The 24805-nt window shown below is 46.3% G+C and overlaps 1 protein-coding gene across 1 annotated transcript in view; it reads right to left on the bottom strand.

Annotated features, from left to right (window-relative positions):
* Dnah7 (dynein axonemal heavy chain 7) overlaps nucleotides 1-24805 on the bottom strand; it is a 194700-nt gene that overhangs the window by 138602 nt on the left and 31293 nt on the right. Inside the window, exons 13-19 of the mRNA XM_075956368.1 lie at nucleotides 20940-21212; nucleotides 19766-19893; nucleotides 17601-17679; nucleotides 15397-15621; nucleotides 12448-12594; nucleotides 9939-10624; nucleotides 8109-8295 (exon numbers count right to left, since the gene is read on the bottom strand). Coding sequence (XP_075812483.1) covers nucleotides 8109-8295; nucleotides 9939-10624; nucleotides 12448-12594; nucleotides 15397-15621; nucleotides 17601-17679; nucleotides 19766-19893; nucleotides 20940-21212 — 1725 coding nt within the window. The remainder of the gene's footprint in view (nucleotides 1-8108; nucleotides 8296-9938; nucleotides 10625-12447; nucleotides 12595-15396; nucleotides 15622-17600; nucleotides 17680-19765; nucleotides 19894-20939; nucleotides 21213-24805) is intronic.

Genomic DNA, 24805 nt, shown 5'->3' with positions numbered 1-24805 from the left:
AGATGAGGGTGGCCACCGCAAACGGCCAAGACTTCCACAGCTATGACGAAAAAAAACAAAACAAAACCCAGTGACAAGATTTAAGCTACAAAGAGCAGGCTGCCTCTCTTCTTTCTTGAGAAGCTGATTCTAAGTTGAAACAGGCACTTATTTACCATCCAGAAACCCTGGGACCTTTGAGGATTATACTACATCTTCTCAGCCTGTGCTCTCTAAATGGAGTAACACAGCCCAGGAGATGGTGCTTCTACAGCACGGATCGCTTAATATTTAAGCTTACTGTTAAGAAGGGAAAACAAAAGGATTCCTCTCAAAATGGTATGTTTCTTGACGGTGCCTCTGTTCACCTAAGAGATGTACAGTAAAGTTAATGCGCTCATGCCTGCTACCACAACACCCATCCCACAACCCAAGGATGGAGGGGCAGTTTTGACAGGTTGGTGGTTGTAAAACAGTCTGTAAAGGTTCTAGCTGCCACGGGGACCTCAGTAAAGTCCACACCGTGCAAGCATGGAGCTCAGCACTCAGGACCCACGTGAAAATGCCAGTCATGAGCGACAAGCACCTCGATTCCAAGTCTGGGGAGGCAGAGGCAGGAGGAGGGTTCCCGGGGTTCACTGGCCAGCCGGAGTTCATGACTAAGCAAAGCAGGGACCTTCAGGGAGAGACCCCTATATGAATTGTACCTCAAAAACCTCCTTTCCATTGTTTACAGCTGGAACTTTATGATGCGGTCAGCAGGCTCAGGAAGAAATTAGCCCAAGACTCCATGAATAAGGGTAGAGCCCTGAGTAGAACCCCCCATGATTGCTTTGTTGGGGAAGACAGCCACAGTGGAAGTGAATGCCACACTCACTTTGCCTGGGGCAGGTAAAAAAATAAATAAATCTTTCTCTCGTCTTCCATGTCTTGGCTCTTTATTTTAGCTCTACATGCACCAGGGTTCAGACCCACTGTACTAGGTTATGCCGGAGGGAGATGCTGTCTCAAAAGCTACAGTCTTTAAAGGATGGCCTGAGAAGCTGACCTCGGGCTTTCATGTGCACGTGTACACGCATGTTCGTGAGACCACACACACAAATGTACAGAATAAACATGCACACACAGCTACAGAAATGGCGATTCCACTTATAACTCAGGGCCAGGAAGAACAGAAACCTAGAAAGGAGTCGCTGTCCTACGTGTCATTAGAGAAACATCGGCGCCTCACAGAAGAGACTTAGCAGGTCCTTGGGAGGAAAGCCCCCATCCTGGATAGGTGACCTTTACTGAGTTCCAAACCTGAGTCGGGAGGCATCAGATGTGGAGATAACAAGAGACCCAGAGTCTGAGGAGGTGGCAGGTCACAACGCTTTCTTGACGGCGTCACCCTTACACAGATTAGAAGGGCAAAGAGCGTGGTTTCCGGAGGGGCAGCCCACTCCCTATGCAGGGGCTGTAGCTCCTAACCCAAGACAGAAGGCTTCCACTGTTAGGTAAAGTAAGCTGGAAAAGCAGGCGCAGCTTCGAGATGACAGATGCCAGTTCTAAAAGCTATACCATGGGTAAAAAAGTAAAAGGCCACGCTGCCGAGGCAAGCGGCCCTGTGTGCTAGGGAGGAGCGTGTGCGTGGCAGCGTAGAATTGCGTGGCAGCATAGAACTGCCCGGCACCGCCGCCTCCAGCAGCCTCCACCCGTCAGGTGGCAGCTACCATCAGCATGGGGAGGCTCCACCAGCACAGAGGGTCCCGCAGGGCCAGAAGCTCTCCAGCATCGCTTGGTCGCCGAGGATTTCTTTATACATTTCTCTCTAGATACCTTCCTTCTATTTCCTTGTTTTTCACAAATTGCAACACATCCTTTTTAAACTCCTGTTCCTCTTTAAATTAATTTTTTAGTGAATATACAAAGTGATTGGTTTTATGGTGGCATTTTCATAATTTTAAGTCATTATTTGTTTTCTAATGCCTCCCCCTCTTCCGTACCTCCTACCGTCTTCTGCTGGTCCCTTTCTTCCTCAAATAATCCTCTCTTCTGCTGCCAAGCCACAAGGATTTCTTTATTTTCTCTTCCCTTCTTATCTCCTCTCAGGAACTCCCCCCCTCACACACACACACACGTCACAGGCAGAAAAAATCATAAGCAATTGTCTTTCTGAGCCTAGCTTATTTTGTTTAACACGATGATCTCCGGGTTCCGCCCTTGCCTTTTTTTCCCCTGCAAATGTCATGACTTCGCTTTCGTCTACAGTGGAATAAGGTTCTACTGTGTATAGACTACAGAGGTAAGCATGACTTTCATACGCATTAGGGAACTAAAACCTCCGGAACACCGCGATCCCCCTCAGTAACACATGGAAATGTAAGTGGGGCTCGCTGGGAAGAAGAAAGAAATCAACAGACACGGGGGGGGGGGGGCACGAGAGAGGACAATGAGGGCTATGACCCAAGCACATTATACACGCGTGTGAAGATCTCACAGACACGGGGGGAGCACGAGAGAGGACAATGAGGGCTATGACCCAAGCACATTATACACGCGTGTGAAGATCTCACAGACACGGGGGGGGGGGGGCACGAGAGAGGACAATGAGGGCTATGACCCAGCACATTATACACGCGTGTGAAGATCTCACAGACACGGGGGGGGGCATGAGAGAGGACAATGAGGGCTATGACCCAGCACATTATACACGCATGTGAGGATCTCACAGACACGGGGGGGGGGCACGAGAGAGGGCAATGAGGGCTATGACCCAAGCACATTATACACGCATGTGAGGATCTCATGATGAAACCGTTAGCTTAGTTAACTGATGCGTGCCAATAAAAACTTGTACTCATGACCTGACTTATTGCAATATTTTGTGCAATAGTCAGGAACTGAGCCGGAGATATCTCTGAGGCATGCTTGTAGTAAGTTAGAAGAAGACAGGAAGGGAGGGGACACGAGGAATCAAAACAAAAAGGCAATTTCATTTTAAAATAAAATATCATGTAGGTGATATGGGAGCTCATCTCCAGGATACAAAGGTCTTGCTCTGGAGACATTTAGACAGAACATTCCAGGGAAAGGGTTCTGTCAATCCAACAGCCCAGGGGAAGAATTAGTACACCTGAGAGGAGAAGGGGGAGGAGGAAGAGGAAGGGAGAGAGGAGGATGGGAGCCATTCAAACTAAAAGTGGTAAAGTCGGAGTTGTCTGTCTACAGAATGGCAAAGGCGTGGCACGGCCAGCCCAGATTTCCCACTGAGTGAGTGGACCGCTGACGTGGCCCTGCCCAGATGCCTCTCCCTGACACTCTGTGTACTCAGTCTAGTAAGACAGCAAAGGGCAAAAGCTTAGAAGCAAATTTGTTCTTATGGAATGAATTGGTAAAGGTGGCAATCCTGTTTTTATGTCTCGACTCCCAGGCTCGCACTGCCTGCGCCACAAACCGTATATTTGGAGCTAATAAGGCACACACCCTTAGAACGCAACCGTACCCACACACTGTCGTCCTCCCTCGGTGCAGCGAATGAATGAGTGTCTCTACGTGTCTGCGACCATCTGCTTTTGATAAGGTCACTGCTCATAGTAGGACCTATAAATCTCACGAGTGTCAGACAGCTGCCTCATTTCCCCCATAATGTGAGTTCCCGGGAGAAGCAATGTGGTGTGGAAAGGAACGGAGAGGGGTAAGTTAGTCAGTGTGCCAGTGAATGACAGAGCCCCAAGAAGCCCAGCGTGTGGGAAGAAAAATCTATCTGGTGCAGACAGATCACCCCCCCCCCCACGCCAAAAGAGAACTGGTGTGCTCGCTCCCACCCTCACAGCTACCCGGTTCCTAGGTGGGGCGGCCTCTTGGGAACATGGGGCTACACCTGTTATTGGAAGCTGGTGTGATCAACGACACTGAAGAGTGGGCCTTTACAGAGGCCCAACCCCGCCACTGTGACTGTGTTCTTTGTATGGTGGGACCACGCATGCACTGGGTGAGAAGCGCTCAGGTTCACTCTTGTCCTGCATTGGCAACAGCTCCCGGGCTGGAGAACGTACTCGATGATCACTCTGTTTCATAGATCACCGTGCACAGTGGAACATGCTAGCTGACGTTCAGAAAATACGTCAGCTAGTCAACATGTCCTTCTGCGGGTGCATCTTTTACTAAGTGCTTGTTTAGAATGCCCGTCCGTTCACATCACTGTCTGTTTTGTGAGCCCTTAGGTCCCTCCTCCTCAAGCCTTGGTACCAATCCTTTCAGACTAGTTTCTTCTAAGCAGGTTGGCTACTGACCACAGTCACGGTCAAGCCACACTTTGGACCGTCTCTTTTCCAAATAAGGTCTAAAAAGTAACAAAAAACAAAAAAAAAAACACTAACAAGCTCAGCTGTGCACACTGCGGGGATCCCCTCCCACTGTTCTGAAAGGCTGTGCTCAGGTGGGGCAACACTGTTCACTGCTGAAGGGTACAGGCATAGATTGCATAAGTGTCTATAGATAAATCGATATAAAGCAAAGATTCTTTTACCATTTCCTCTCACTGAAATAAGACATAGAGGTTGTTTGGTTGACGGAACCACTCATGCCTCTTTGAGTAGCCCACTGAAACCAGGAGTCTCTAAGAATGGTGTCCACATCCACACATTTGGCCAAATCCAAGAGATTCTCCCCTCGCTCCCAGGAAGCGCTATTACAATATATTGCAGTGTGATCCAGCAAGCCTACTAGGAACAAATCCAACGCTGAAATCAGCACATCGAACAGACATTTCCACACTTGCGCATCTTGTACAGCCACGAAGGGCGAGAAACTGAACATGCGCATCGCTGAACTAAGATCTCATTGTCTGGGACAACACACATGATGTTGTGTTGGGAACCAGGCCCACAAACACAGGCACTGAGTGATCTCACTTGTGTATGGAATCCTGAAGAGGCTGGCCATGTAGAAGTCAGGATTGGACGGGTAGCTTCCAGAAGCTGAGGAGTCAGGAGGTGGGAGGTGAGACGAGAGGAGGAGGGGGCTTGGGGACCACTGACCAACGCGCAGTACATTGCGATCAAGGAGGAGCCAAGGTTGGGGTACACTGCTGAACAGCAACAGGATTATGGATGATGATAAACTGTGTGATGTGGGGTTTCACTCTGTGTGCTGTGAATACCAATGATAAATAAAGGAACTGCTTTGGGCCTACAGCAGAGCCATAGGGGAACAGAGCTATAGGGAAACAGAGCTATAGGGGAACAGAGCTATAGGGGAATAGAGCTGGGTGGGGAAAACTAAACTGAATGCTGGGAGGAAGAAGGGCGGAGTCAGAGAGAAGCCATGTAGCCCTGTCAGAGACAGAGGCTGGGAACTTTACCCAGTAAGCCACAGCCACATGGTGATACACAGATTAATGGAGATGGGTTAAATTAAGATATAAGAGTTAGCCAATAAGAAGCTAGAGCTAATGGGCCAAGAAGTGATTTAATTAATATAGTTTCTGTGTGATTATTTCCGGGTTAAGTTGTCGGGAACCAACAAGGGGCCCCACCCCTCCTACTACAAGTGTGTACTTCAAATAGTGAGAAGGAGATGGCTGGCCAAGCTTTCACCATGAAGAAACGATGGGTATTTAAGGAGGTAGAAATCTATGAGCATCCTTGATGCGAGGCTGTTCATCTTCTGACCCGCCCACAAGGGGAACAGCCCTTACACTATGCATCTCTTCCCAGCTTCCTCTCCCAGTTCCCTGCTCTCCTCCACTCTCTCCTCACTCTGTCCTCAGCCCAGCACTAGTCAGAGTGGGAAAGAGGCCCCGATTACACAAGCTGTTTTGAAGAGAGTCCCAGCAGAACATGAGCCTGAAGTTCTGAAACAGGCAAGTCTTCACAGACAAAACTGCGCTAGGGCCAGGCTGTGGTGGCATACATCTTTAATCCCAGAACTTGGGAGGCAGAGGCAGGTGAGTCCGAGGCCAGCCTGGTCTACAGAACTAGTTCCAGGACAGCCAGGGCTATACATAGAAACCCTGTTTCGAAAAACCAAAACAAGAAACAAAACAAAACAATAACTGGGCTAATAAAGAAAAACCCATATGAAGTGTCTAGAACTACACCAAAGGTCTTGGAATGAGGAAGGTATTTGAGTTATGTATATAATAAAAAAAACCCACTTAAAATTACTTAACGTTACATGCTGACTTCATGTGGATAAAGACTGAGCTGTCAATCAAGCCTACCATGCTAACAATAGCAGTGACGTTCTCTTCTAGGACCCCTAAGGATGAACCTCTTGCACCAAGCCCTTAATCCACGGGCTTCTGCCACACAGGCTGTCTCAGGAGGTTCCTGGACAGCATGTGGCCATGTGCTTATCTTCAAAATTTGGGGAGACTGTGCACAAGAGCTTCTCTGAATACGAACATTAAGAATAAGAACACGCAAAGCAGTTCGGGAAGACAGTGATGTCATGCAGCAGATGTTAGTGTCACCAAAGCAAGCAGCAGCAACCCCAGGACCCAACTGTTTGGGAATTAGTGCATGAGCTGTTCGGTTATTCGAGTTGCACATGGCCGTAACAATCCCATCTTTCTCTACTGATGCCGTTATAACTTCCCTTCCTAGACACCGAACAATGTATAAACTCCTTAATACTACAGGATTTCAAAGGATATTTTCACAAAATATCAAAAAAAATTTTTTTCCAGGAGTGGTGGTGCATGCCTTTAATCCCAGCACTCAGGAGACAGGAACAAATGAATCTCTGTGAGTTTGAGGCCAATCTGGCAACAAGTTCCAGGCCAGCCAGGGCTACAAAGTAAGACTATGCATCAAAAAAATATATATTAAATATATATAATTATATATATATTTAAATTATGCCAATGAGATGAATAAAAATATCTACCTTAAATTTGGGGAAACAATAAAAATTCTAATTAACCATTTCTTAACTAAATTAATACACATTGTAAGTGCTTTGCATTGTGGTAAGGAAACTATATGACAGATTATACTTTCAAACTACATTAGAAATGACTCAGTGCTACACAGTAACTCACTAATAGCTCTGTTAAGTGTGGAATGAATTACAGTGTGATTAATTTTACAGCTTGGTTTGTACATATTTGATTTATTACAAAAGTGAAGCAAGCCTACAGGACAAATCCATGTCCATCTTTCTGGTAGTGTCCTGTCAAATATATAATTGCCATTGATAAATGATAGTATTTAGGACTACAGGATAACTTTGTAAAAAGAACCAGTAACTTTGTATTAATAAATACGCACATATTGTTATTTCAGGTTAGGACATTTTAGATGCGATCCCTCTACCTTACAGGGTATTTCAGTAAAATATCAACGGAGAAGCTTGTATTCTCCCAATAACAATGCTAGCAGCCTTGTAAATGCATCTTGCATGCCATGTTCTTTAGTGTGACTGCGCTTTATAAATCCTTCCGTGGCTCAAGCTTGCCTCTCTTCACTGTGTCTTATGACTTCACTGTGTTTTGTCTGCATTTATTAGACTCTTTGGATGGACTTCTCCTTGCATTTTTTATTTTTTTAAACTCCCTAGCAGAGATGCTCTGCCTGAGCGCCAGGCATGTTTACTGGTCATTTCCTGTCACAGTGCCTTAGAGGCCCGAGCATGGAGACAGGGTCAGAACAGACGTAGCATCCAGAGAGGGTGCTGGCTTCCTACCAGAGCCCCAATATGAAACCATGCCAACAAACAAAGGCCAACTGAGTAAACTCTGGGCAGTGTAGGGCTTCAAGATGAATTGGGACAAAATACCCATTTTTTGTTTTCACATTTTTTTCTCCTAGAAATTGTAAAATAATAGCTGAAGAGAATGTGTATTGGGGCAAGTAATGGCTTATTAAAATTGGTAACTATTCATGTCTATTTTTTAAAGTTTATTTTTATTTCATGTGCATTGGTGATGTGCCTGCATTTACCTCTGTGTGAGGATGTTGAATCCCTCGGATCTCTAGTTATAGAGAGTTGTGAGCTGCCCTGTGGGTGTTGGGATTGAACTCGGGTGCCCTGGAAAAACAGCCAGTGCTCTTAACCGCTGAACCAGCTCTCCAGCCCTCACCGGGCAAACAAAAGCCGTCCGGCTTCTGGCCCACCGTCCCGCTTCAGAGAATCTGACCTACTTGCACCACGGTCTTCATTACGTCTCTCCAGGTCTTGTCCACGGCGTTGAAGCGCCGGCCTTCCTCTGGCATCTGCGACATGATGTCAGGAGAGCTGAAGATGGGCTCCAGGTACAGCCAGGTGGCCTGCACCTTCAGCCACTCGTCCAGGATCTCCTGAAGCAGCAGGAGCTTGCCCTCCCACTCTCTGCGGGACAAGCACAGTGGGGACAGACACAGCGACTTTCAGGGCGGCCAGCCAGGCAGGGGCTCAGACAGCAGTGCAAACCCGGAGCTGGCCTGCCGCCCCTACGCCTGGCATCGTTACTCTCATTTCTGCTTCTCTGGCTGCATTCAAAGGCAAATCGCCAGGATATTTTTTAAATAAAGCCTGCTTCCAGAATAATTACATCAACAGTTAGACTTATCACCAGTAACTAAGACAGAACTTGGGGTCACAAAATCCACATTCCCCTAAACACAAGGTGGCATGCATGAGGAAGAGGCAATATTTAAATTACAACAGGTTCTAAGCTCATCTCTAAATATCGAAAACTTAATGACCGAAGTTCTTTTACGTGTAAACATCACAATTACTCCAAAATTAACACTTCTAAAGCCACAGTTTTAAAACTTCTCCGCATTTGCATCCATTTTTGCAATAACCCCAGGCAAAGCATTTCCTTAACAAATGCTGGGGGGGAGGTTAGGTGGCAGGTGCCAGTTCTCCCTGTGGACAAAGACAGAGCCCACACGTGTGAAGGCTGCCAGAGAAACCAAACAAGGAAGCATGCCTTATTAGTCAGTGAGAGACTTGGAAGGAAATAGCCTTACCCATTTATCAGAGAGAATCCATAATTTTCAGTTATTAAAACAAAGACATGGAAACAGTTATCCTGGTTACCAGGTACTTTCAAACGTCTTTTCAAAACGCCCCCACTCCTCCCCCTCCCCTCCAAGCGCTCGTCGGTGACCTGGGCAGCTGTTTTACTCGAGGAGACAGGGCTGCCTCTGCTTCCTTCCGGCGTTAATTTCTTTTCTCTAATCCCTTTATGATGTAGGAAAAAAATTTCCACTAGATGATGATATCCCACCCAGTTCCTCCAAAAAGGATCTAGCTCTACCACCTGGAAGGAGAAAGAGCCAACCACAGAGCTTCTGACCGTCTCTCAGGTGAGAGCGGAGGCGGAAACCATCCAGTCAGCTTCCCTCCTGGTCAAATGCATAACTGATGGTGTCAGTTATCTGACGGGGTTGTCTGTTTCTTAAGGTAAAATAAAAACTGTTTAATACATCTTCCAAAAAAGTATGAAAACGGGGGGTGGGGGAGGGGAAAGAGTAAGAATTCAATGTATTTAGCTATCTTCTTTTAAGAACTCCTGGTTTAGCTGCCATGCATAGGGGTCTCCGGGGATCTGTTTCCAAATTTGGGAAATGTTACATTGTGCTCTCTCTAAACTATGCTTGGTCACAAAATTACTTCTTAGAGTTAATTTTAAAAAAAAGGAAAATCAATGTGTTGACAATAAAAATGAGTATCTGAATGTTGTCTAAAAGGATCCAAACCTCTTTCAAAAACTATGAACGGAGCCCTTACAATGAACTCCACAGGATCCTACATCCTCTTCTGGCTTCTACAGGTACCTAGACCTCTCTCCCTCCCTCCCTCCCTCCCTCCCTCCCTCCCTCCCTCCCTCCCTCCTTCTCTCTCTCTCTCTTTCTCTCTCTCTCACACACAAAACTATAAATGAAATAATAAATCTAAAAATATTAAATGCAAAGTGTAGAATTAGTCCCCAGAAGAACTTTAGGTTGAACGCACGTGACTTGGCTAACGTCATATTATTTTACCTCATTTGCTTCTCGTACGGCTTGATGAATGGCGATCCCCGCATAGTCTGTGTTTTGACAATGTGGTCATCCAGCAGCATCTGAATTTCGTCAACTGATGACAAAATAAACGTCCCACTCTCTCTGTAGGGATGAATGACAAATTCCATTGCGTCCCATTCAGTGATCATCTTATCCATGGCCTTTTCAAGAGAGTATTCTTTGCTGGCTGCTTCGCTGATGCCTTCGAACCTGTCTAAGAATGGTTCCAGATTCATGTCTATAAAGGAGAAGACAGTAGAGTCGTCGGCCGGCTGCAGGGGGTAGCCAACAATGGCGGACATGGCCTCCCAGTGCCTGGGGCGCAGGCCAGGGTTACAGATCACCTGGATGAGAGGAATGTACTGTTTGAATTCCTCCACTCTCGTTCTTACTTTCTTGGTCATGGCCAGTGCGTTTGGAGAATCGTGGAAGGCCTTCTCCAGCTTATAGAGCCCTCTCCAGTAATTCCCAACGTCGGTCTCGACCTGGTCTGGGTTCACCTTGTGATAGGGTCCTTCGGTCCACGCCCTGTGCTTGGTACTAAACTCCACGGCAGTTTCGTAGAGACGGAGATAAGGGTTCAGGCCGTCTTGGATCTTTTTCCGTTGAGGATATACGGATGGGATCCAGCCAAACGCCTCCTCCTCGGCATTAAACTGCTCAATCTGGAAAGATGGGTGTCGAGTAAGTGATTCTGAGAGTGAGTGGTGTTTAAAATGTTAATAACGGCGCCCCCTGCGCCCTAACAGTGAACTCAGTGCGTGTAAAGGACTGAGCGTGAATCTAGTTCTTATTTTCTTTTAAAACTGAGAGCCTGTGTGTATTTATGGAGTGCATATGCACGCATTCTGAGATGAGTAACTCAGGGTAATGAGTGTGTGCATTACCTCACCCCGAGAAGCTACTCTCTCAGCAATTTTCAATATATAAATACATGGCTATTAAATATGACTACCACACCATGTTGTAAATCGATCCAACAAGTTTCTCCCATTTCACTTAAGTTTTGTCTCCTTAATCAACATCTCCCCGCCCCGGACCCCTGGTAACCATGATTTGATGCACTGCTTCCTTAATCAACATCTCCGCACCCCGGACCCCTGGTAACCATGATTTGATGCACTGCTTCTACAGTCTTGACTCTTTTTCAATTCTGCCACACTATATATTTTTCTGTATCCGGTTTATACACTTAGCACATTCCCTCTGGATTAATTTATGTTATAAATTAAATGATTTATATTTGCAAAGACTGTGTATCATTTCTTTATTTATTTGTGATCATGTTTCTGGGCAATGGTTTATTACATTCGCCTAACAGTCAAGTAAATTTACAAATAGAAGGAAATTTTACCCAGTAAGACATAATGAGGATCGGGCATCATTCACTAAAGACTTTAAGTGCTTTGAATGAGAACATCACTGCGTTAGATGCTGTGGCAAAGAGACCGAGGGTCCGATTCCTCAGAGTTCCTGATTCAGCTCAGGAAAGACATATGGAGGTGGTAGTACCAAGCACTCCTTCGATAATAACTTAAAGTCAATAGGAGGACTATTGCAGAACCATAGCCATGTAACACGTATGTAACGTTCTGTGTGCACACGTGCAGAAGGGTGCAGACCGCAGCGCGGGATGAACAGGAAGAGGCGGAGGGGGCATTTTCTCTTAGCTAGTCATGGACCGTGCGGAGACACGGGCTGCACAAGCTACACAACCGGAAAGGGGCAGTTGCCCGCATCCATTAACCAGGTGACTTAGAATTCCAGTGAGCCCAGTTATAAACCAACTTAAAAGCTTATTTCTGCCTTTCTGTGATGAGATGATTATAAACTACTGAGTTTCCTAAGCAGACATTCAGGCCTTTTCATGTAAGAACAGTGCAGTTGGTTTTCGTCATAAAACATAATGGAGGTTGTACTATGCATGGCAAAGGATATAGCTTTCCTCTTCCGGGTTCATCTAAGAAAGCTGGACCTGAGGCAGCGGCTCAGCGAGAGACAATAGCGGTCCGATTTGACGACAGCTGCACGCTGTAAGCAGGCCTCTGAGTACAAAAACGCTAAGCAGCAATCAAACGCTATTATGCGCGCGCTTCTCTCACCGATTGCTGTGGAGCTGTGATGCGGAGGACTAAGCGCGGCAAACTGGCAGAGATAACCCTATCTTTAAAATAAAGCTGAGGACCACAGAAACACTGCGAACCGCCCTGCTATGTCTCCTCAGAGCGCGGCTGGAAATCTGGATTGCTTCTATTATTCTCTTGCTTCGAGTAATTCAACTGTTTTATCTTTTTTTTTTTTTTAAGAGTGTCGCACTTTGTAACCTAGGCTGGCTTCAGACTTGCAATCCCGCTACCTCGGGTTCTCAAATCCTTGGGAGTGGGCGTGTACCACCATGCCTGGCTCGATCTGCTTAAGAGCGAATACTCAATACACACTCGCTGCTCTCCCATTGGCCTGTTCCATCCTCCGGAGACCTTCACTGTACCTTGTCTGCTGCTGCATCCAGCTTGCCATTCAGCACCTGCGCCTTTTTCAGGTACCGCTGCACGTCTTGCAGGTCCCCGAAGGTATGGAATTCTTCCGCTTGTTTAGCGTAGCTCTCCAGCTCCTCCACAAACCGCTCACACCGCAGCTAGTCAAAACAATGGGCATGCTTTTTACTCTACCAAAACGAAGACCCCGGCGCATCAAGGGAAATTTTAAGTATTTGAAAAGCTCATCAAAAATTGTTGTTGTATTTCTCGTGACAAGATACAAAGAAAGATAACCTAAAAGACGACTGGGGTCTAAAGTGCACATAAAAAGATTAATTTAGCCGGGCAGTGGTGGCGCACGCCTGTAATCCCAGCACTCAGGAGGCAGAGGCAGGCGGATCTCTGGGAGTTAGAGACCAGCCTGGTCTACAAGAGCTAGTTCCAGGACAGGCTCCAAAACCACAGAGAAACCCTGTTTCGAAAAACCAAAAAAAAAAAAAAAAAAAAAAGATTAATTTAAAGAAAACTCGCTAAAATTTCCTCTTGTTCCCTAGTTTATAAGTTGGCCCTAAACAATGTAAGGAAGTCTGGTTCATTTAAAAAAAATGTGTTAAAAGTATATTCTTTAGTATGCTGAAAAAATGGTGCAAACAAATGACTGAGCATTTGAAAAACTTATAAGAAACAGGATGGGACCAGATGAAAGATATTTCTGTAAGGGCTCTGCAAATGCTATGTCATTTTCATAGCATCTGTGGAAAACCGAACTTCTTTAATTATGCTGTTTCCAAGACGGCTCTTCAATTAGCAACACAGAACCAAGGTATCCCAAGGTTATTGTTGTTTCCCATGAGCGCCTATGACAAGAAATGTGTGAAGCTAATAAAGCCAGGTGCGAAATATTAATATTTTAATATCCTAACATAAACAGCTGTGTGTGATTCACGAAAAGCACTTAATATAAAACTGTCATTGGCAACCTGTCCTGGATTAAATGATTCTAAAAATATCTATTAATGAAATATCTAAAAGTCAAATCTAGGTTATTCAAAACTAGCATCTTTTTTTTTCTATTTCATAGAGTTTAGAGGTTTCTGTCCTCTCTTCTCTTGTTTCCCAGTAAATTCTTTGTTCTGACTTAATGGGCAAAGGAAAATAAGAAGACTATAGCAATAATAGGTGTAGATGTCCCCTTAAATGGTGGTTCTTTATTATTTCTTCTTTTTAAAAAAAGATTTATTTATTTTATTTATATGTGTTCTATCTGTATGTATCACTTTATGCCTGAAGATGAGGGCATCAGATCCCTCTATAGATGGTTTGAGATACCATGTGTTTGCTGGGAATTGAACCCAGGTCCTCTGGAAGAGCAGCCAGTGCTCTTAACCACTGGGCCATCTCTCCAGTCCAATATGTGTAGAGTTTTGAAATAGGACACTTCAAAAATTAAGTATGGATAATTCTGGGCCACCTCGGAATTTTCTAAGAGTCGATTTAAGTATCTAATATTCATTCTCATGTTTTCCACATTCACAATGTTGGGAACAGCCTGATCATAAGAGAGAAATAGTAGCAACAGTTTAACAACGCACAATTTTAAGGCAATGAAGGGGACTCCAAGTGACGTAATCTGTGAACTGAATCTTCTTTGGTGTGGCAGAAAACCAGGTAGCTTGTGCTCGAAGAACAGCTTAACTGGCTGACCTAGGTCAACCTGAAGAGTTTTGGCTTCTTCCATAAAATGAAACTGAAAGTTTAGGTATTTCATTCATAAAAATCTATGGAATGCTCACAGCCCTCTGAAAGCTGTGGTTTGAATGGAGCCCTAAGAGTGCGCAGGGCCGAAGGCTGCTGGCTCACGTACGCAGTACTTTCTGCTGTCATGGACGTGACTTAAGACAAGGGTGGCTCCTAGGACAGGGATGGGTCTGGCCACTTCCTCTCCCTCCTTTCCTCTCTGCTTTTCTAATCTCTCGCCTCTCCTTACAGCCAAGGGATGATACAGAATGAGGCCTTCAGTAGACGCTACTCTCTTGAATTTGGACTTGCCAGCCACCAGAAATGTAAGCCATAAACGCCTGTGCTTTATAAATTACCCCGTCTCAAGTCTTCTCTTACAGAAGCACAAGATGGGCTGAGACACTGTATTAGACCCTGTGCTAGCCAGAGAGATATAGACAGAGAAAAAATAAAAATGAAATTCTCACTTGGAGCTGACCATCTAGTGGCAGACAGCCCCGGAAGGAATAAAAGTGACTGGGGTCATTAATCTGGTGGCCAGGTGTTAAAGAGCAATGGAGAATCTACCTGAGTTCTAGAAGATGTCCCAGAAAATCACCTGGGACAGGTGTGAATCAGGGCCGTGTGCTACAGGGTGCAGAGATAACACAGGACATGAGAGACGCACAGAGCCGAGAACTAGAAGGTTCTTGTAGTTAACAAGATCAGGAGTGTCCCAAAAGGCAGGAAAGGGGGCTAGACAATAGGTAGAGAAAACCACAACCCTTCTCCCGGGAAAAATGTCCCGGCAGGGCTGTGTTTAGGAGAGCCAGAGTGACCAGGAACTGTAAGGAAGTGTGTCAGAAGGGGATCTTGACGTCGGTGCATGAAAGCAATCAAATATAAGCAAAACCAAGCAAACAAAAAAACCTAAAGTTAGTACCATAAACCACCTGAAAGAAACACTGTTTTATTAATGGCCACTCAGGAGCAACATTTCCCAACATTCTCTCCATACTGCCCCTAAAAATCAAGGCCTGATCCCACATCAATCAGTGCCCCGTTGACTCACCCCTGAGTCGTTTGTTAGAAAAGATCCGATAACCGTACACTCTTCTGCGACTGCGGGGAAAGCTACAGTGTGCGCCTGCGTAACAAAGGCGTCTGTGCTGCTGTGTCCAGAGTGAAAACCCAAACCTGCCCCGAGAACGAGAGCAACCTAACAAGTCTGCGATGCCAACCTTAAGGCCTTCTTGGTACTGTTCCGTCTTGTCTTTGATGATCTTCCTGTGCTCGTCAAAAATCTCTCCCATCCTAGCGTACCACTGGAAAACGCTGTTGTTCAGCCGGATGTCCGCAGGGGAGAAGTTGACGCACTCAATGAGGAAGGCCAGGCAGTTTTTAGAATCCACCAGTCTCTGGGCCAGCTCCACCATGTCGGTGGTCTCCACCTTCTGAATGTGAGCCTGCAGGAAAACACACAGGCACATCAGAACCGTGGCCCCGAACTGGGGACCTCAGCACAGTTTGCGTCTTGACCATCCCAAACCCCCCTTCACTAAGACAAGGGAAGGGAAAAATGTGAGAAAATATTTAACAACACATTTAAAAAAAAAACAACGGAAGACCCAGGAGGATGCTGTGTATCCCTGGAAAATAAAAGCAGCCACCAGGTGAGTTATTTCATTTATTCTTTTAGTACCGTGCTTTGGCGCACTAGGAATATGCCCGACACATTGGCCAGGTGCTGGCAACGAAGGCCCATGCAGTCGGCCTGGCTTTTCCCCTCGTGGAGTTTGCTAGCTGATGAGAGAGGTGGTGGTTAGTCGAACAAGGGAAGAGGTAAACTCTCAGCATGGACAGTACTCCAGTGAGACGCCCGCTGCTGCTTGCAGCATGTCACGGAGTTCTGTGGCAGCCAGACGTGGACAGTGACCCTCCACAAACACACGTGGAAGAGGCAATGGGGTGTGGCAGATGAGGAGGGCCAAGCAGAGGGAGCATGTGGCCCCCATGGCAAGAGGGCGCTTGTGTGTGGGTCTGAAGGGCTGCCAAGGCTGTGACAGGGCGGGCGCCACTCTAGAGGGCTTGCTACGCTTATTTTTAATCATGTATCTGCATGGACATCGGGGGACATCAAAGTCACGTGAGTATGGGTGCCCAGAGAGGCCAGAAAAGAACATCTGATAATTTGGAGTTGGAGTTACCCATGACCGCAAGCCCCCCCCCAAAAGTGAGTGCTGGTAGCAAACCCCAGGCCCTCTCTATTCTTAACAGCTGAGCCACCTCCCCAGTCCCAGGAAAAATGGTTTTAAACTGAAGTCATATCCCACGGGACCATCTGGGCTCAAGTCAATTGCCCAAAACAACTGAAGGAGAAAAGATTGTATCTAGTCGAAGTTTGCCACAAAACTACCTTGCTTGCATGGGAGAAAACGCTGACTGGGTAGTAGGGAATCTCAGAATGAGTCTAGAACATATGGCTGTAAAATAAAACCAGCAATGTCCCCACACGCAATAATAGACTGACTTAGAAACTATAGTTTTCACACATAGTTAATGTCTAGTCACAATATGTATTTTTAAATTTAGCCAATCGGTGTTCTACAGAGCCCAATAAATAGTTTTATATTTCTCCTTATTTGCAGTAAATGACTAATTTTTGTGTTGACTAAATTTATGAACTGGTTTGCTCTTATTGGAATAAACTGTTTAAAGGGCAGAAATAGTTAAATACAAAGCAGTGAATCTTGTTTGCTAATTTTGTTAAAGATTGGAAAACGTGACACAGAGATTGTCTGTACCCATTGCCAACCGAAGAATTCCTTGATGACTGAGGACAAGGAGCACAGCACACAAGTGTCCCCTTGAAGTCTGTTAGCTGTAGATTAAAACGAGTGGATGCACACGGGCATCTCAGGTTACCCCGACCAGTCCTGGGCAATCCCTGCCAGCACGGTGCTAATTACAAACACGGTTTTCGAGAACGTGGTTGCGCTGAGACTTTCGGCAGCCACGCCCCCTGGCGGCCCCTCACTCCGACCGACCGGCTTTGGTCAGTGAGATGTTCGCTAACGTGACAGTGGCAGAAAAGCGCCTCTAAACGTGTGCTTGCGTGTCTGTGCGCCGGGAGGGGAGAGGGACCTGCGCGGGGACCTGCTGGAGATTGAGAGACCCACGCAGCGGAATATTTAAACCCGTCAGCTCGACTGAGGGTCGGCTGAGCAAACTGAGCCTCCTCTAACAGGTGACCCAATCGTGACCACACGGAGGCCAAGAGGAACACCCGGAGAGGCCAGACTGCAGGCTTGTGCTGAAACATTTAACACATCCTGATGACTGGAAGCCTCTGTCTGAACCTTCGCGGTGACCTGCTTCTCTGTGCCCTGGTGCTGGTTCTGATGCGGCCAGCGACCCCGACGTGACCCCGCCGCATCAGTGGTACCTTCATCTCCATGAGCTCTGCTGTGTTGGGAGGCGTGCTCAGCGCTTTCTCGGCGATCTTCTCAAACTCATCGCACAATCTGAAACAGCAGGCAAAGTCCATCTTACAAACAAACGTGCGGGTTACTTTCACTTCAGCACACAGTATGTAATGCCCCGTTGCATGAAAAGTAGATTGTGATTTATCCGTATGACATCTAAGGACTTAATACAAATTGGTGCTCACTTGCTTATTTGCTCTATATAAATTTGACAATCAGTTGTCAGAGTCCACGCAACAGTAGTAAATGACCGAGATGTAAAAATGGATGAGATTTTATAATGACCCCCACACAGCTCACAGTCTGATGGCAGAGACGGTTCCTTCAAGGAGCTGTTCCCCTGCTCAACCCACTGAGGTGGTAAAAGGGGAGGGAGTAATTAGCTCTACTTACGGGGAATAGCTAAAACCACAAACAAAAACAAAACAAACAAACAAACAAACACAAACAGGCCTGTTGCCGGGAAACAACCAGCCCAGCACACACCAGTATTTCCCAGTGGACGACAAAAATATTGGACAAACTTGGAGTTGGGAAGAAAGAAAGAAAAAGCTTCAGAGGTAAGGGACTCAAGGAAGAAAAAAAAAAGAAACCTTCACAAAAAGAGGCTGGGGAAGGAAGGAAGAGCGTGGACCATGCTGAGCGGAAGGCGGCTGGAAGATGGATGAGCGGTTTGAATGTTTGCAGCCCTCGGCGGCAGAATCAGCAGAGGAGGACAGGTATGTGCTGAAGGGCTACAGAGAAGAGGCCATGGAGAGGAACCGGTAGGCAGACAGATGTGAGCATGCTGTGGAGAGGACATCAGCTCCTGTTGTGCCCTCTGCATACCCAGTGAGTCTGACCTAACTAAACACAAGGTGGAGGAAGGAGAGAGGCCAGGAGGGCAAAGGAGCTCTAAGAAGGGGGCGGAGCAATAATAAAAGGGAAGTACCAAATCCTCCTTCGGGAAACATTCCCACCATCCTCAGTACTTCTAGGGGGACAGTGCCTCACGCAGAAGATACAGTGCGCTTGCCCGAGAGGCCCCACAAATCCCAGCCTCTTCACTGGTGCCTCTGTCTCCAGCCCTCACCCCGCTTTACCCTTGCTACCCATTACCTGCCTGAAGTTCCTTGAAGACTCCCTGTCTACCTGGGATTCTCTGGCCACACCGCTGTCCTGGCAGACACACCCTTAAAAGGAAACCGCTACTCCGCTTGTCCTTGTAACCTTCCTTGCTGTCTCCTCTTCTCCAGCACCACACAGAGAAAGCATTTTGTGTCCCCGCCCTCCCCCCACTCTCGAGGCAGAGTGGGGTTCTTACTACGCTCTAGTGCAATGCGCTGGTTTGGGTTTTGTTTCCGTGTCTGCACTGTAACTTTTCTCCGCATATCTCATTCATAACCTAAGCCTTGCCCCGTGTGTAGCACACACAGGCTCGATGAATGAAGCTGCCTTCAGGCTTCTACCCAATTTCTAACGATCTTGTCTTCCTCTGATACCGGAGTTGGAAGGAACATTCTGAGGCAGGTGTGTGACTCATCTGCAATCCTACCGGGATACTGAGAGGTGAGTGTGTGGGAGTGTCGTGTGGTCTGCAGGCCAGCAGGGGACCTAGTGAGATCCTGCCCTCCAAGGCCACACAGGGAAAGTCCTGGTTATTTCTGTTCTCCACCTTGTCACACAAGAAACGAGGCCCTCTGCTTGTGGACCAGCCACGCTAACTGTGCTTCTTGACTTAGAAAGCAGGCCTTCAGCTTTCCACTCACTGGTACTCTCTGAGTTTAGACCTGTCAGCTTTCCTACGCCCCGAACCCTGGTTAGCCAACAAGTTGTTACGGTAACGACTTGTCAAAGCCTTGAAGAGTAATGATAATTAGGCAACGCCTTGATATCCACCGTAAATAAATTTACTTTGAAAACTAACTTATATATGGATTACATACATTTTAAAATACGAAGTGAACGCCCACCTGACTTGTGGAAAAGGATGAAAGTGTGTTTTAAAGGCTACGGTACATAGGTAAATTGCGAGGTGCATTTGTGAAGGAAACCATACTGACAATCGCATCGCAAAACATCACTCCGTGTAGAAGTAAGGTTAGAATAATCCTCTCTTTTTGGATCGCTGTGACACATTCCGTACCTCATGTTCACCTCCTGGTGGTCTCGGAACATCTTCGCTATCAGTTTCCCACAGATAATGTCCGCGCGCTTCACCAGAGCTCTGATCAGCTCCTCACAGTGCATCTCAAACATCCCCAAACGAATCGTCTGCAAGGGGATAAAGACTTAGTGCACACCAACAGGAAGAAGAATAAGTAAAAAAAACCTCTTCAGTCTTCCATTCTCTGGACACGGATTTGTGTGTGCAATGTAATGAGGTTAAGTTTTGAGTTTGGGGATTTTTGTTTTTGTTTTTGAGTCACTGAGCCAGGCATGCTGGTTCAGGCCTGTGATCTCATGCACTTGAGAGGCAGAATTATAACACGGAGTGTTGAGGCCAGCCTGGACTATATAGTGAATTCCAGGCCAGCCTGGTCTCAAAAACAAACAACAGAAGACATCAGCAAATTCACACGTGGGGATGGGGGAGTTTCTGCTACCTATCCCTTGCTCTTTGTATTTTACAGCTATCTAGTAAGGAGATAAATATGCTGGAAGTTTGTTATCTCAGAACCCCTAAGAAGAAAAATAGATTGTAACAGCTTAAGAAACTAGGCTATTGCTAAGCAGATAAAAATTGACTTCATTCGTTTCCACTTTGTTCTGTTTTCTTTTGTTTGTTTTTTGACAGTGTCTTGCACTATAGTCCGGACTATCTGACTACAAACTGTGGCCCTCCGGCCTGCTGAGTGCTGGCATTAAAGGTGTGTAGCATCACATTCAGCAGCAAGATGGGTTTCAAATACTTTGTTCTGTTTTGAAAAATAGTTCATGGACATGGTAGAGAATTTGAAGAATGTTTTTGATTAAAAAAAAAAAGGCTAAGAGAGGATTGTTGGAATTCCTAGCATCCTTAGTAATGGAAGCAAGCACCTTTTGGTATCATTGCTGTAGCTTCCAAATGACTTGTCAACATGCAAAAAGTCAGGTTCTGGGAAATGGGAGGAGGTGCAGCCTAGGACATAGGGCCATGTGTGGGGCTGGCGGCTCAGGCATCCCGGCACAAGAACCATGTGTCCCGGCCGTCCTCGCTGAGACTTTCACCATGCATGGTGTGTGTCGCCAGCTCTGCGGTTTTCACTGTGGGTTCTAACATTAGATGTTAAGAGAGACCGTTTGATTCGGGGGGAGTCGCCCAGGACAGGGCCATTCACCTTTCGAGACGTGTACTGAATCTCTTCGATCAGCTTTTGGTATTTGCGGATCTCCTCGATCAGTTTCTCGTAACCCTGATTCTGGGACAGGAACTGGTCCACGTCCTGCTCGGCTTTCTTGGTGACCAAGAACTGGTACTTGTCGTAGAATTTGAGGTGCTCGGTGGGCGCCACGCTCTCTCTCAGCACCACCTCCTTAATCTTCTCTTTGTGAGCGTCGACAATCTCTTTCAGAATTATGGGCTTCAGGGTTGTCGGCTTGGATTTGCTTTCCTAACCGAAGGAGGAGGACAATGTCACTTCAAGTGTCTGTAGTTAAACTAGCCCTGTTATCTCTATGAAAGGGTCCGTCTTATTATATTGTCTTCATTTGTAAATATCTGTGATTTACTAGTCTCTAATCTATAGAGATGCATTCAGTCTAACCCAAAGAGTGCGAGAGAGAGACAGAGACAGAGAGAGAGACAGAGAGAGACAGACACACACACACACACAGAGAGAGAGAGAGAGAGAGACACACACACAGAGAGAGAGAGAGAGAGAGAGAGAGAGAGAGAGAGAGAGAGAGAGAGAGAGAGAGACTGATTCTCTGTACTTTTCATTTTCCTTAAAGGTTGTTTGTGTTTTCTTTTCAGCATGGTTGAGAGGATGGCCATTTGAGAGTAGGTGCAAAATAAGCCCTAGGACACCTAACAGCAAAGCCCACAAGTAGCTGCGCTAGCCCTAAGGCTGGCCTTGGGCTGCACTTTAAAAGTCAAATGCTCCATGGGTCCCATCTTCCCGCTCCACAGAGGCAGAACCTGCCCATGTGGCCGAGAGGAGGATGGCCACTTGCTAGTGACCGCTGATGCTGATCTTTGGTCACCGAGCTCCGAGTCTGCTGCCACAGCTAGGGTAACACCGGGCAAGGGTGTGTGAGACAACAATTTTAAATGAGCATGTCAATCTCAATGGCTTGACCCCTTCCCCTTGCAAATGAGATACGAGCATTAAGGCGGTGCCTATGTGCACGGTCACTCTTGGAAACATCGTGCTCTGACTTCTGGAGGGAGGGATTTTAAACTGGTAATGAACAGAAATCACAGTCTGTGGTGGGTGTTCTCTGATGTTGAAATTGACGGCCCTGATTTAGAACTCCTGTGACTATCTGCCTACTACACCCCCTAGTGGGCACTTCAGGAGCTCCATCTGGCTTAAGCCGGATGGCTCGCAGGGACACACTACCAAAGGCTGCTGCCTCTACAGGACCCTCATTCCTGGACTCGGCTGACACTTGGTGTTGCTGTGTGCAGTGTGGGTTTGTGGCTTCTTGTGGACAGGTCATCACTACTCACTGAGAATGGCTCGCACGCCCTTAGCAGCTTATCTAAGGGCTGAAATGGAGCTATCTTTCTAGGCATAATTGGATTCTCAGACTCGAGAAGCACCTTAGAAAGTTTCTAATATTAAATTTAATTAGTACCCATTGAGAGTTAAGGAAAATGATATTCTGCGTGATACCTTGGGTGTTCAAAGACATCAAATTAGATCATGAGACAGTTATGAGCTTGGACTTGCGGTGCATTCGCCCACACTAGGCTCGCCTTCCCTGGGAAATAAAAGTGTGCTTTAATCTATTATCCATTCCTATCTAATATGATACGGAAGATCAACATGAATCTGCTTCGGCATTTACTGCCAAAGGTCATCGAGACTCTGTGTGGTTATTTTATTCCAGGTACTCTTACAGCTTATTTTCAGATCAGACTGGTCCCCAAATTGCCTAGAGACATCTAAGGGTAGTGATCATGGTGAACCCCAGAATTTTTATCTTTAAAATGTGACCAAGTAAGGTTGACAAAGCCATTGCTCCGCATACCGTGCCCCCATGCAAGTCCTTATCTCTCACAATCTGATGTCAGAGCAAATATCATTCTCTTTTTGAAAAGCCTAAATTATATACTTTCATTCTAATTTAAACTTGCCATGCATCCTCTTCACCTGAGACCCCAGGAAGGGAGGGGTCGTGGTTTACAATCATAAAGTCATAGCAACAGAATTCATTTGGGTCATTATAATCAGTATTTAGAGCTTGGTCATTCTTATCTGATTAACTATGTTGAATAAAAGAGTCTATGGGGCCAAGATGGGGGAAACTCGATTCAGAAAAGGCACAGCTGCCTGCAGGCTTCGGTCATCTTTGTGGTTGAGCTAGGCTCTGACTCCCCAGCAAGGAGGGAGTTGGGGGGGGGGGGCGAGATCTGACACCAGAAGACAAAGCCTCTGCGCAGAGCAAAGCAGGGCCCAGTGTTCACACCGCACAGGCCATTAAAGAATGAGGACTCTCAGGACCACGACAACACTAAAAGGAGATCGAATCCTTGACTGGGGTGGAAGAGCAAGGAAGATGTCGGTCCTTTGCCTGTGAGAGGGAAAGAGGTGTCTTAACAGTCCATGGCCAGAATTCTCTTCTCCGACTTGGACAAGTGCACAGCCAGGGAGTTCAAACTAGCATTAGGTCAAAAATAATTCAGTCAAAGCTGAGCCTTCCAGAGCTTTCAGACGATTGCAGAATTCCTAAGAAGCCAGCTTGAACAACAGCCACAAAAACTTCACAAGTTCCTATCTCTACCACACGGTAACTAAGGGAAAGACCCAAAGGAATTAGCCACCGTGGGCGGAATTTCACCAGCAGCAGAATCACACAGGTCAAGAACACAGGCAGTGAAATTCTTAAATCAGGACGAAAAAGAATTAATATGTGGAAAGACAAAAAAAAAATTCTTAATAAGTAGAAAGGACCATAAAAATGCCCAAATCTATTTGTGCGAAGAATTAATAAATCTAGAAAACAAAGTAATTAATAGGAACTCCACTCCATGGAGGGAGCATTGTCCTCCCAATGCATACTTTCTTTCTAAAATTCCTTTCCCCCTTTTATTAAACATAGATTCTTCTCTCACACAATGTAATTCAAACACTCTGCTCCTCCCAGTCCCTCCCCACCTCCTTATCCACTCAGATCCACTCCCTTTCTGTCTTTTGTTACAAGAGAGCCGCCAGTGCACACTTTCGTAATCAAAATGCTAAAAATCTAAACCGGTCCTAGTTAGAATTTCTATATCTGCGATGAAACACCACGACCAAAAGCAACTTGGGGATAAACCCAAGCAGGACAGGAACCTGGAGACAGGAGCTGGTGCAGAGGCCAAGGAGGGGTGCTGCTTACTGGCTTGTGGCTTGCTCAGTCTGCTTTCTTATGGAAAGAACCCAGGACTACCGGTCCCGGGATGCCACTGTTAATCACTAATTAAGAAAACACCCTCAAGACTGACCTTAAGTAGGCGTTTTCTCCACTGAGGCTCCCTCCCCCTCGGAGGACTCTACCTTACGTCAAGTTGTCGTTAAATTAGCTAGCACAAAGCCAAATCATGAGTTACGTATATCTCTACTTAGGTAATCACATACAGGACAGAAAAAGAAATCATTTAGGAATATACAGAAAACTAGTAACACACACTCTCTCTCTCATAAATCAAATCACTTCAAATCTCGGGCTAGAAGCCAAGATGGGAATCGAGCCCTGAAGTGAGGTGTGACGGGGAGAACTTGCTGGGTGATGCTCCCTTCCCCGAGAAGGCCTGGAACTACACTGGCTAACTCTGAAGCCACTTAAGTCTTAACACCAGTATCCTGTCTGTACTCTTTGCATCCATGAGATCTGGGTAAGCTATTTCACACGTAGAAACAGAAGCAGACAGCTACTGATTGGAGCTCCGGGACCTGAAAACCTCACATGTGACTAACTCGCTGGGCTAAACTGCGGTGACCAACAATGAAACGTGGAGGCGGGATCTGTGAGGACAGAGGCGGGAGCTTGCTACTGG

This window comes from Microtus pennsylvanicus, chromosome 22, assembly GCF_037038515.1.
Source record: "Microtus pennsylvanicus isolate mMicPen1 chromosome 22, mMicPen1.hap1, whole genome shotgun sequence".
Classification (NCBI taxonomy): domain Eukaryota; kingdom Metazoa; phylum Chordata; class Mammalia; order Rodentia; family Cricetidae; genus Microtus; species Microtus pennsylvanicus.
Note: the sequence above shows the minus strand (reverse complement) of the source record. Positions and strands in the feature narration are given on the sequence as shown.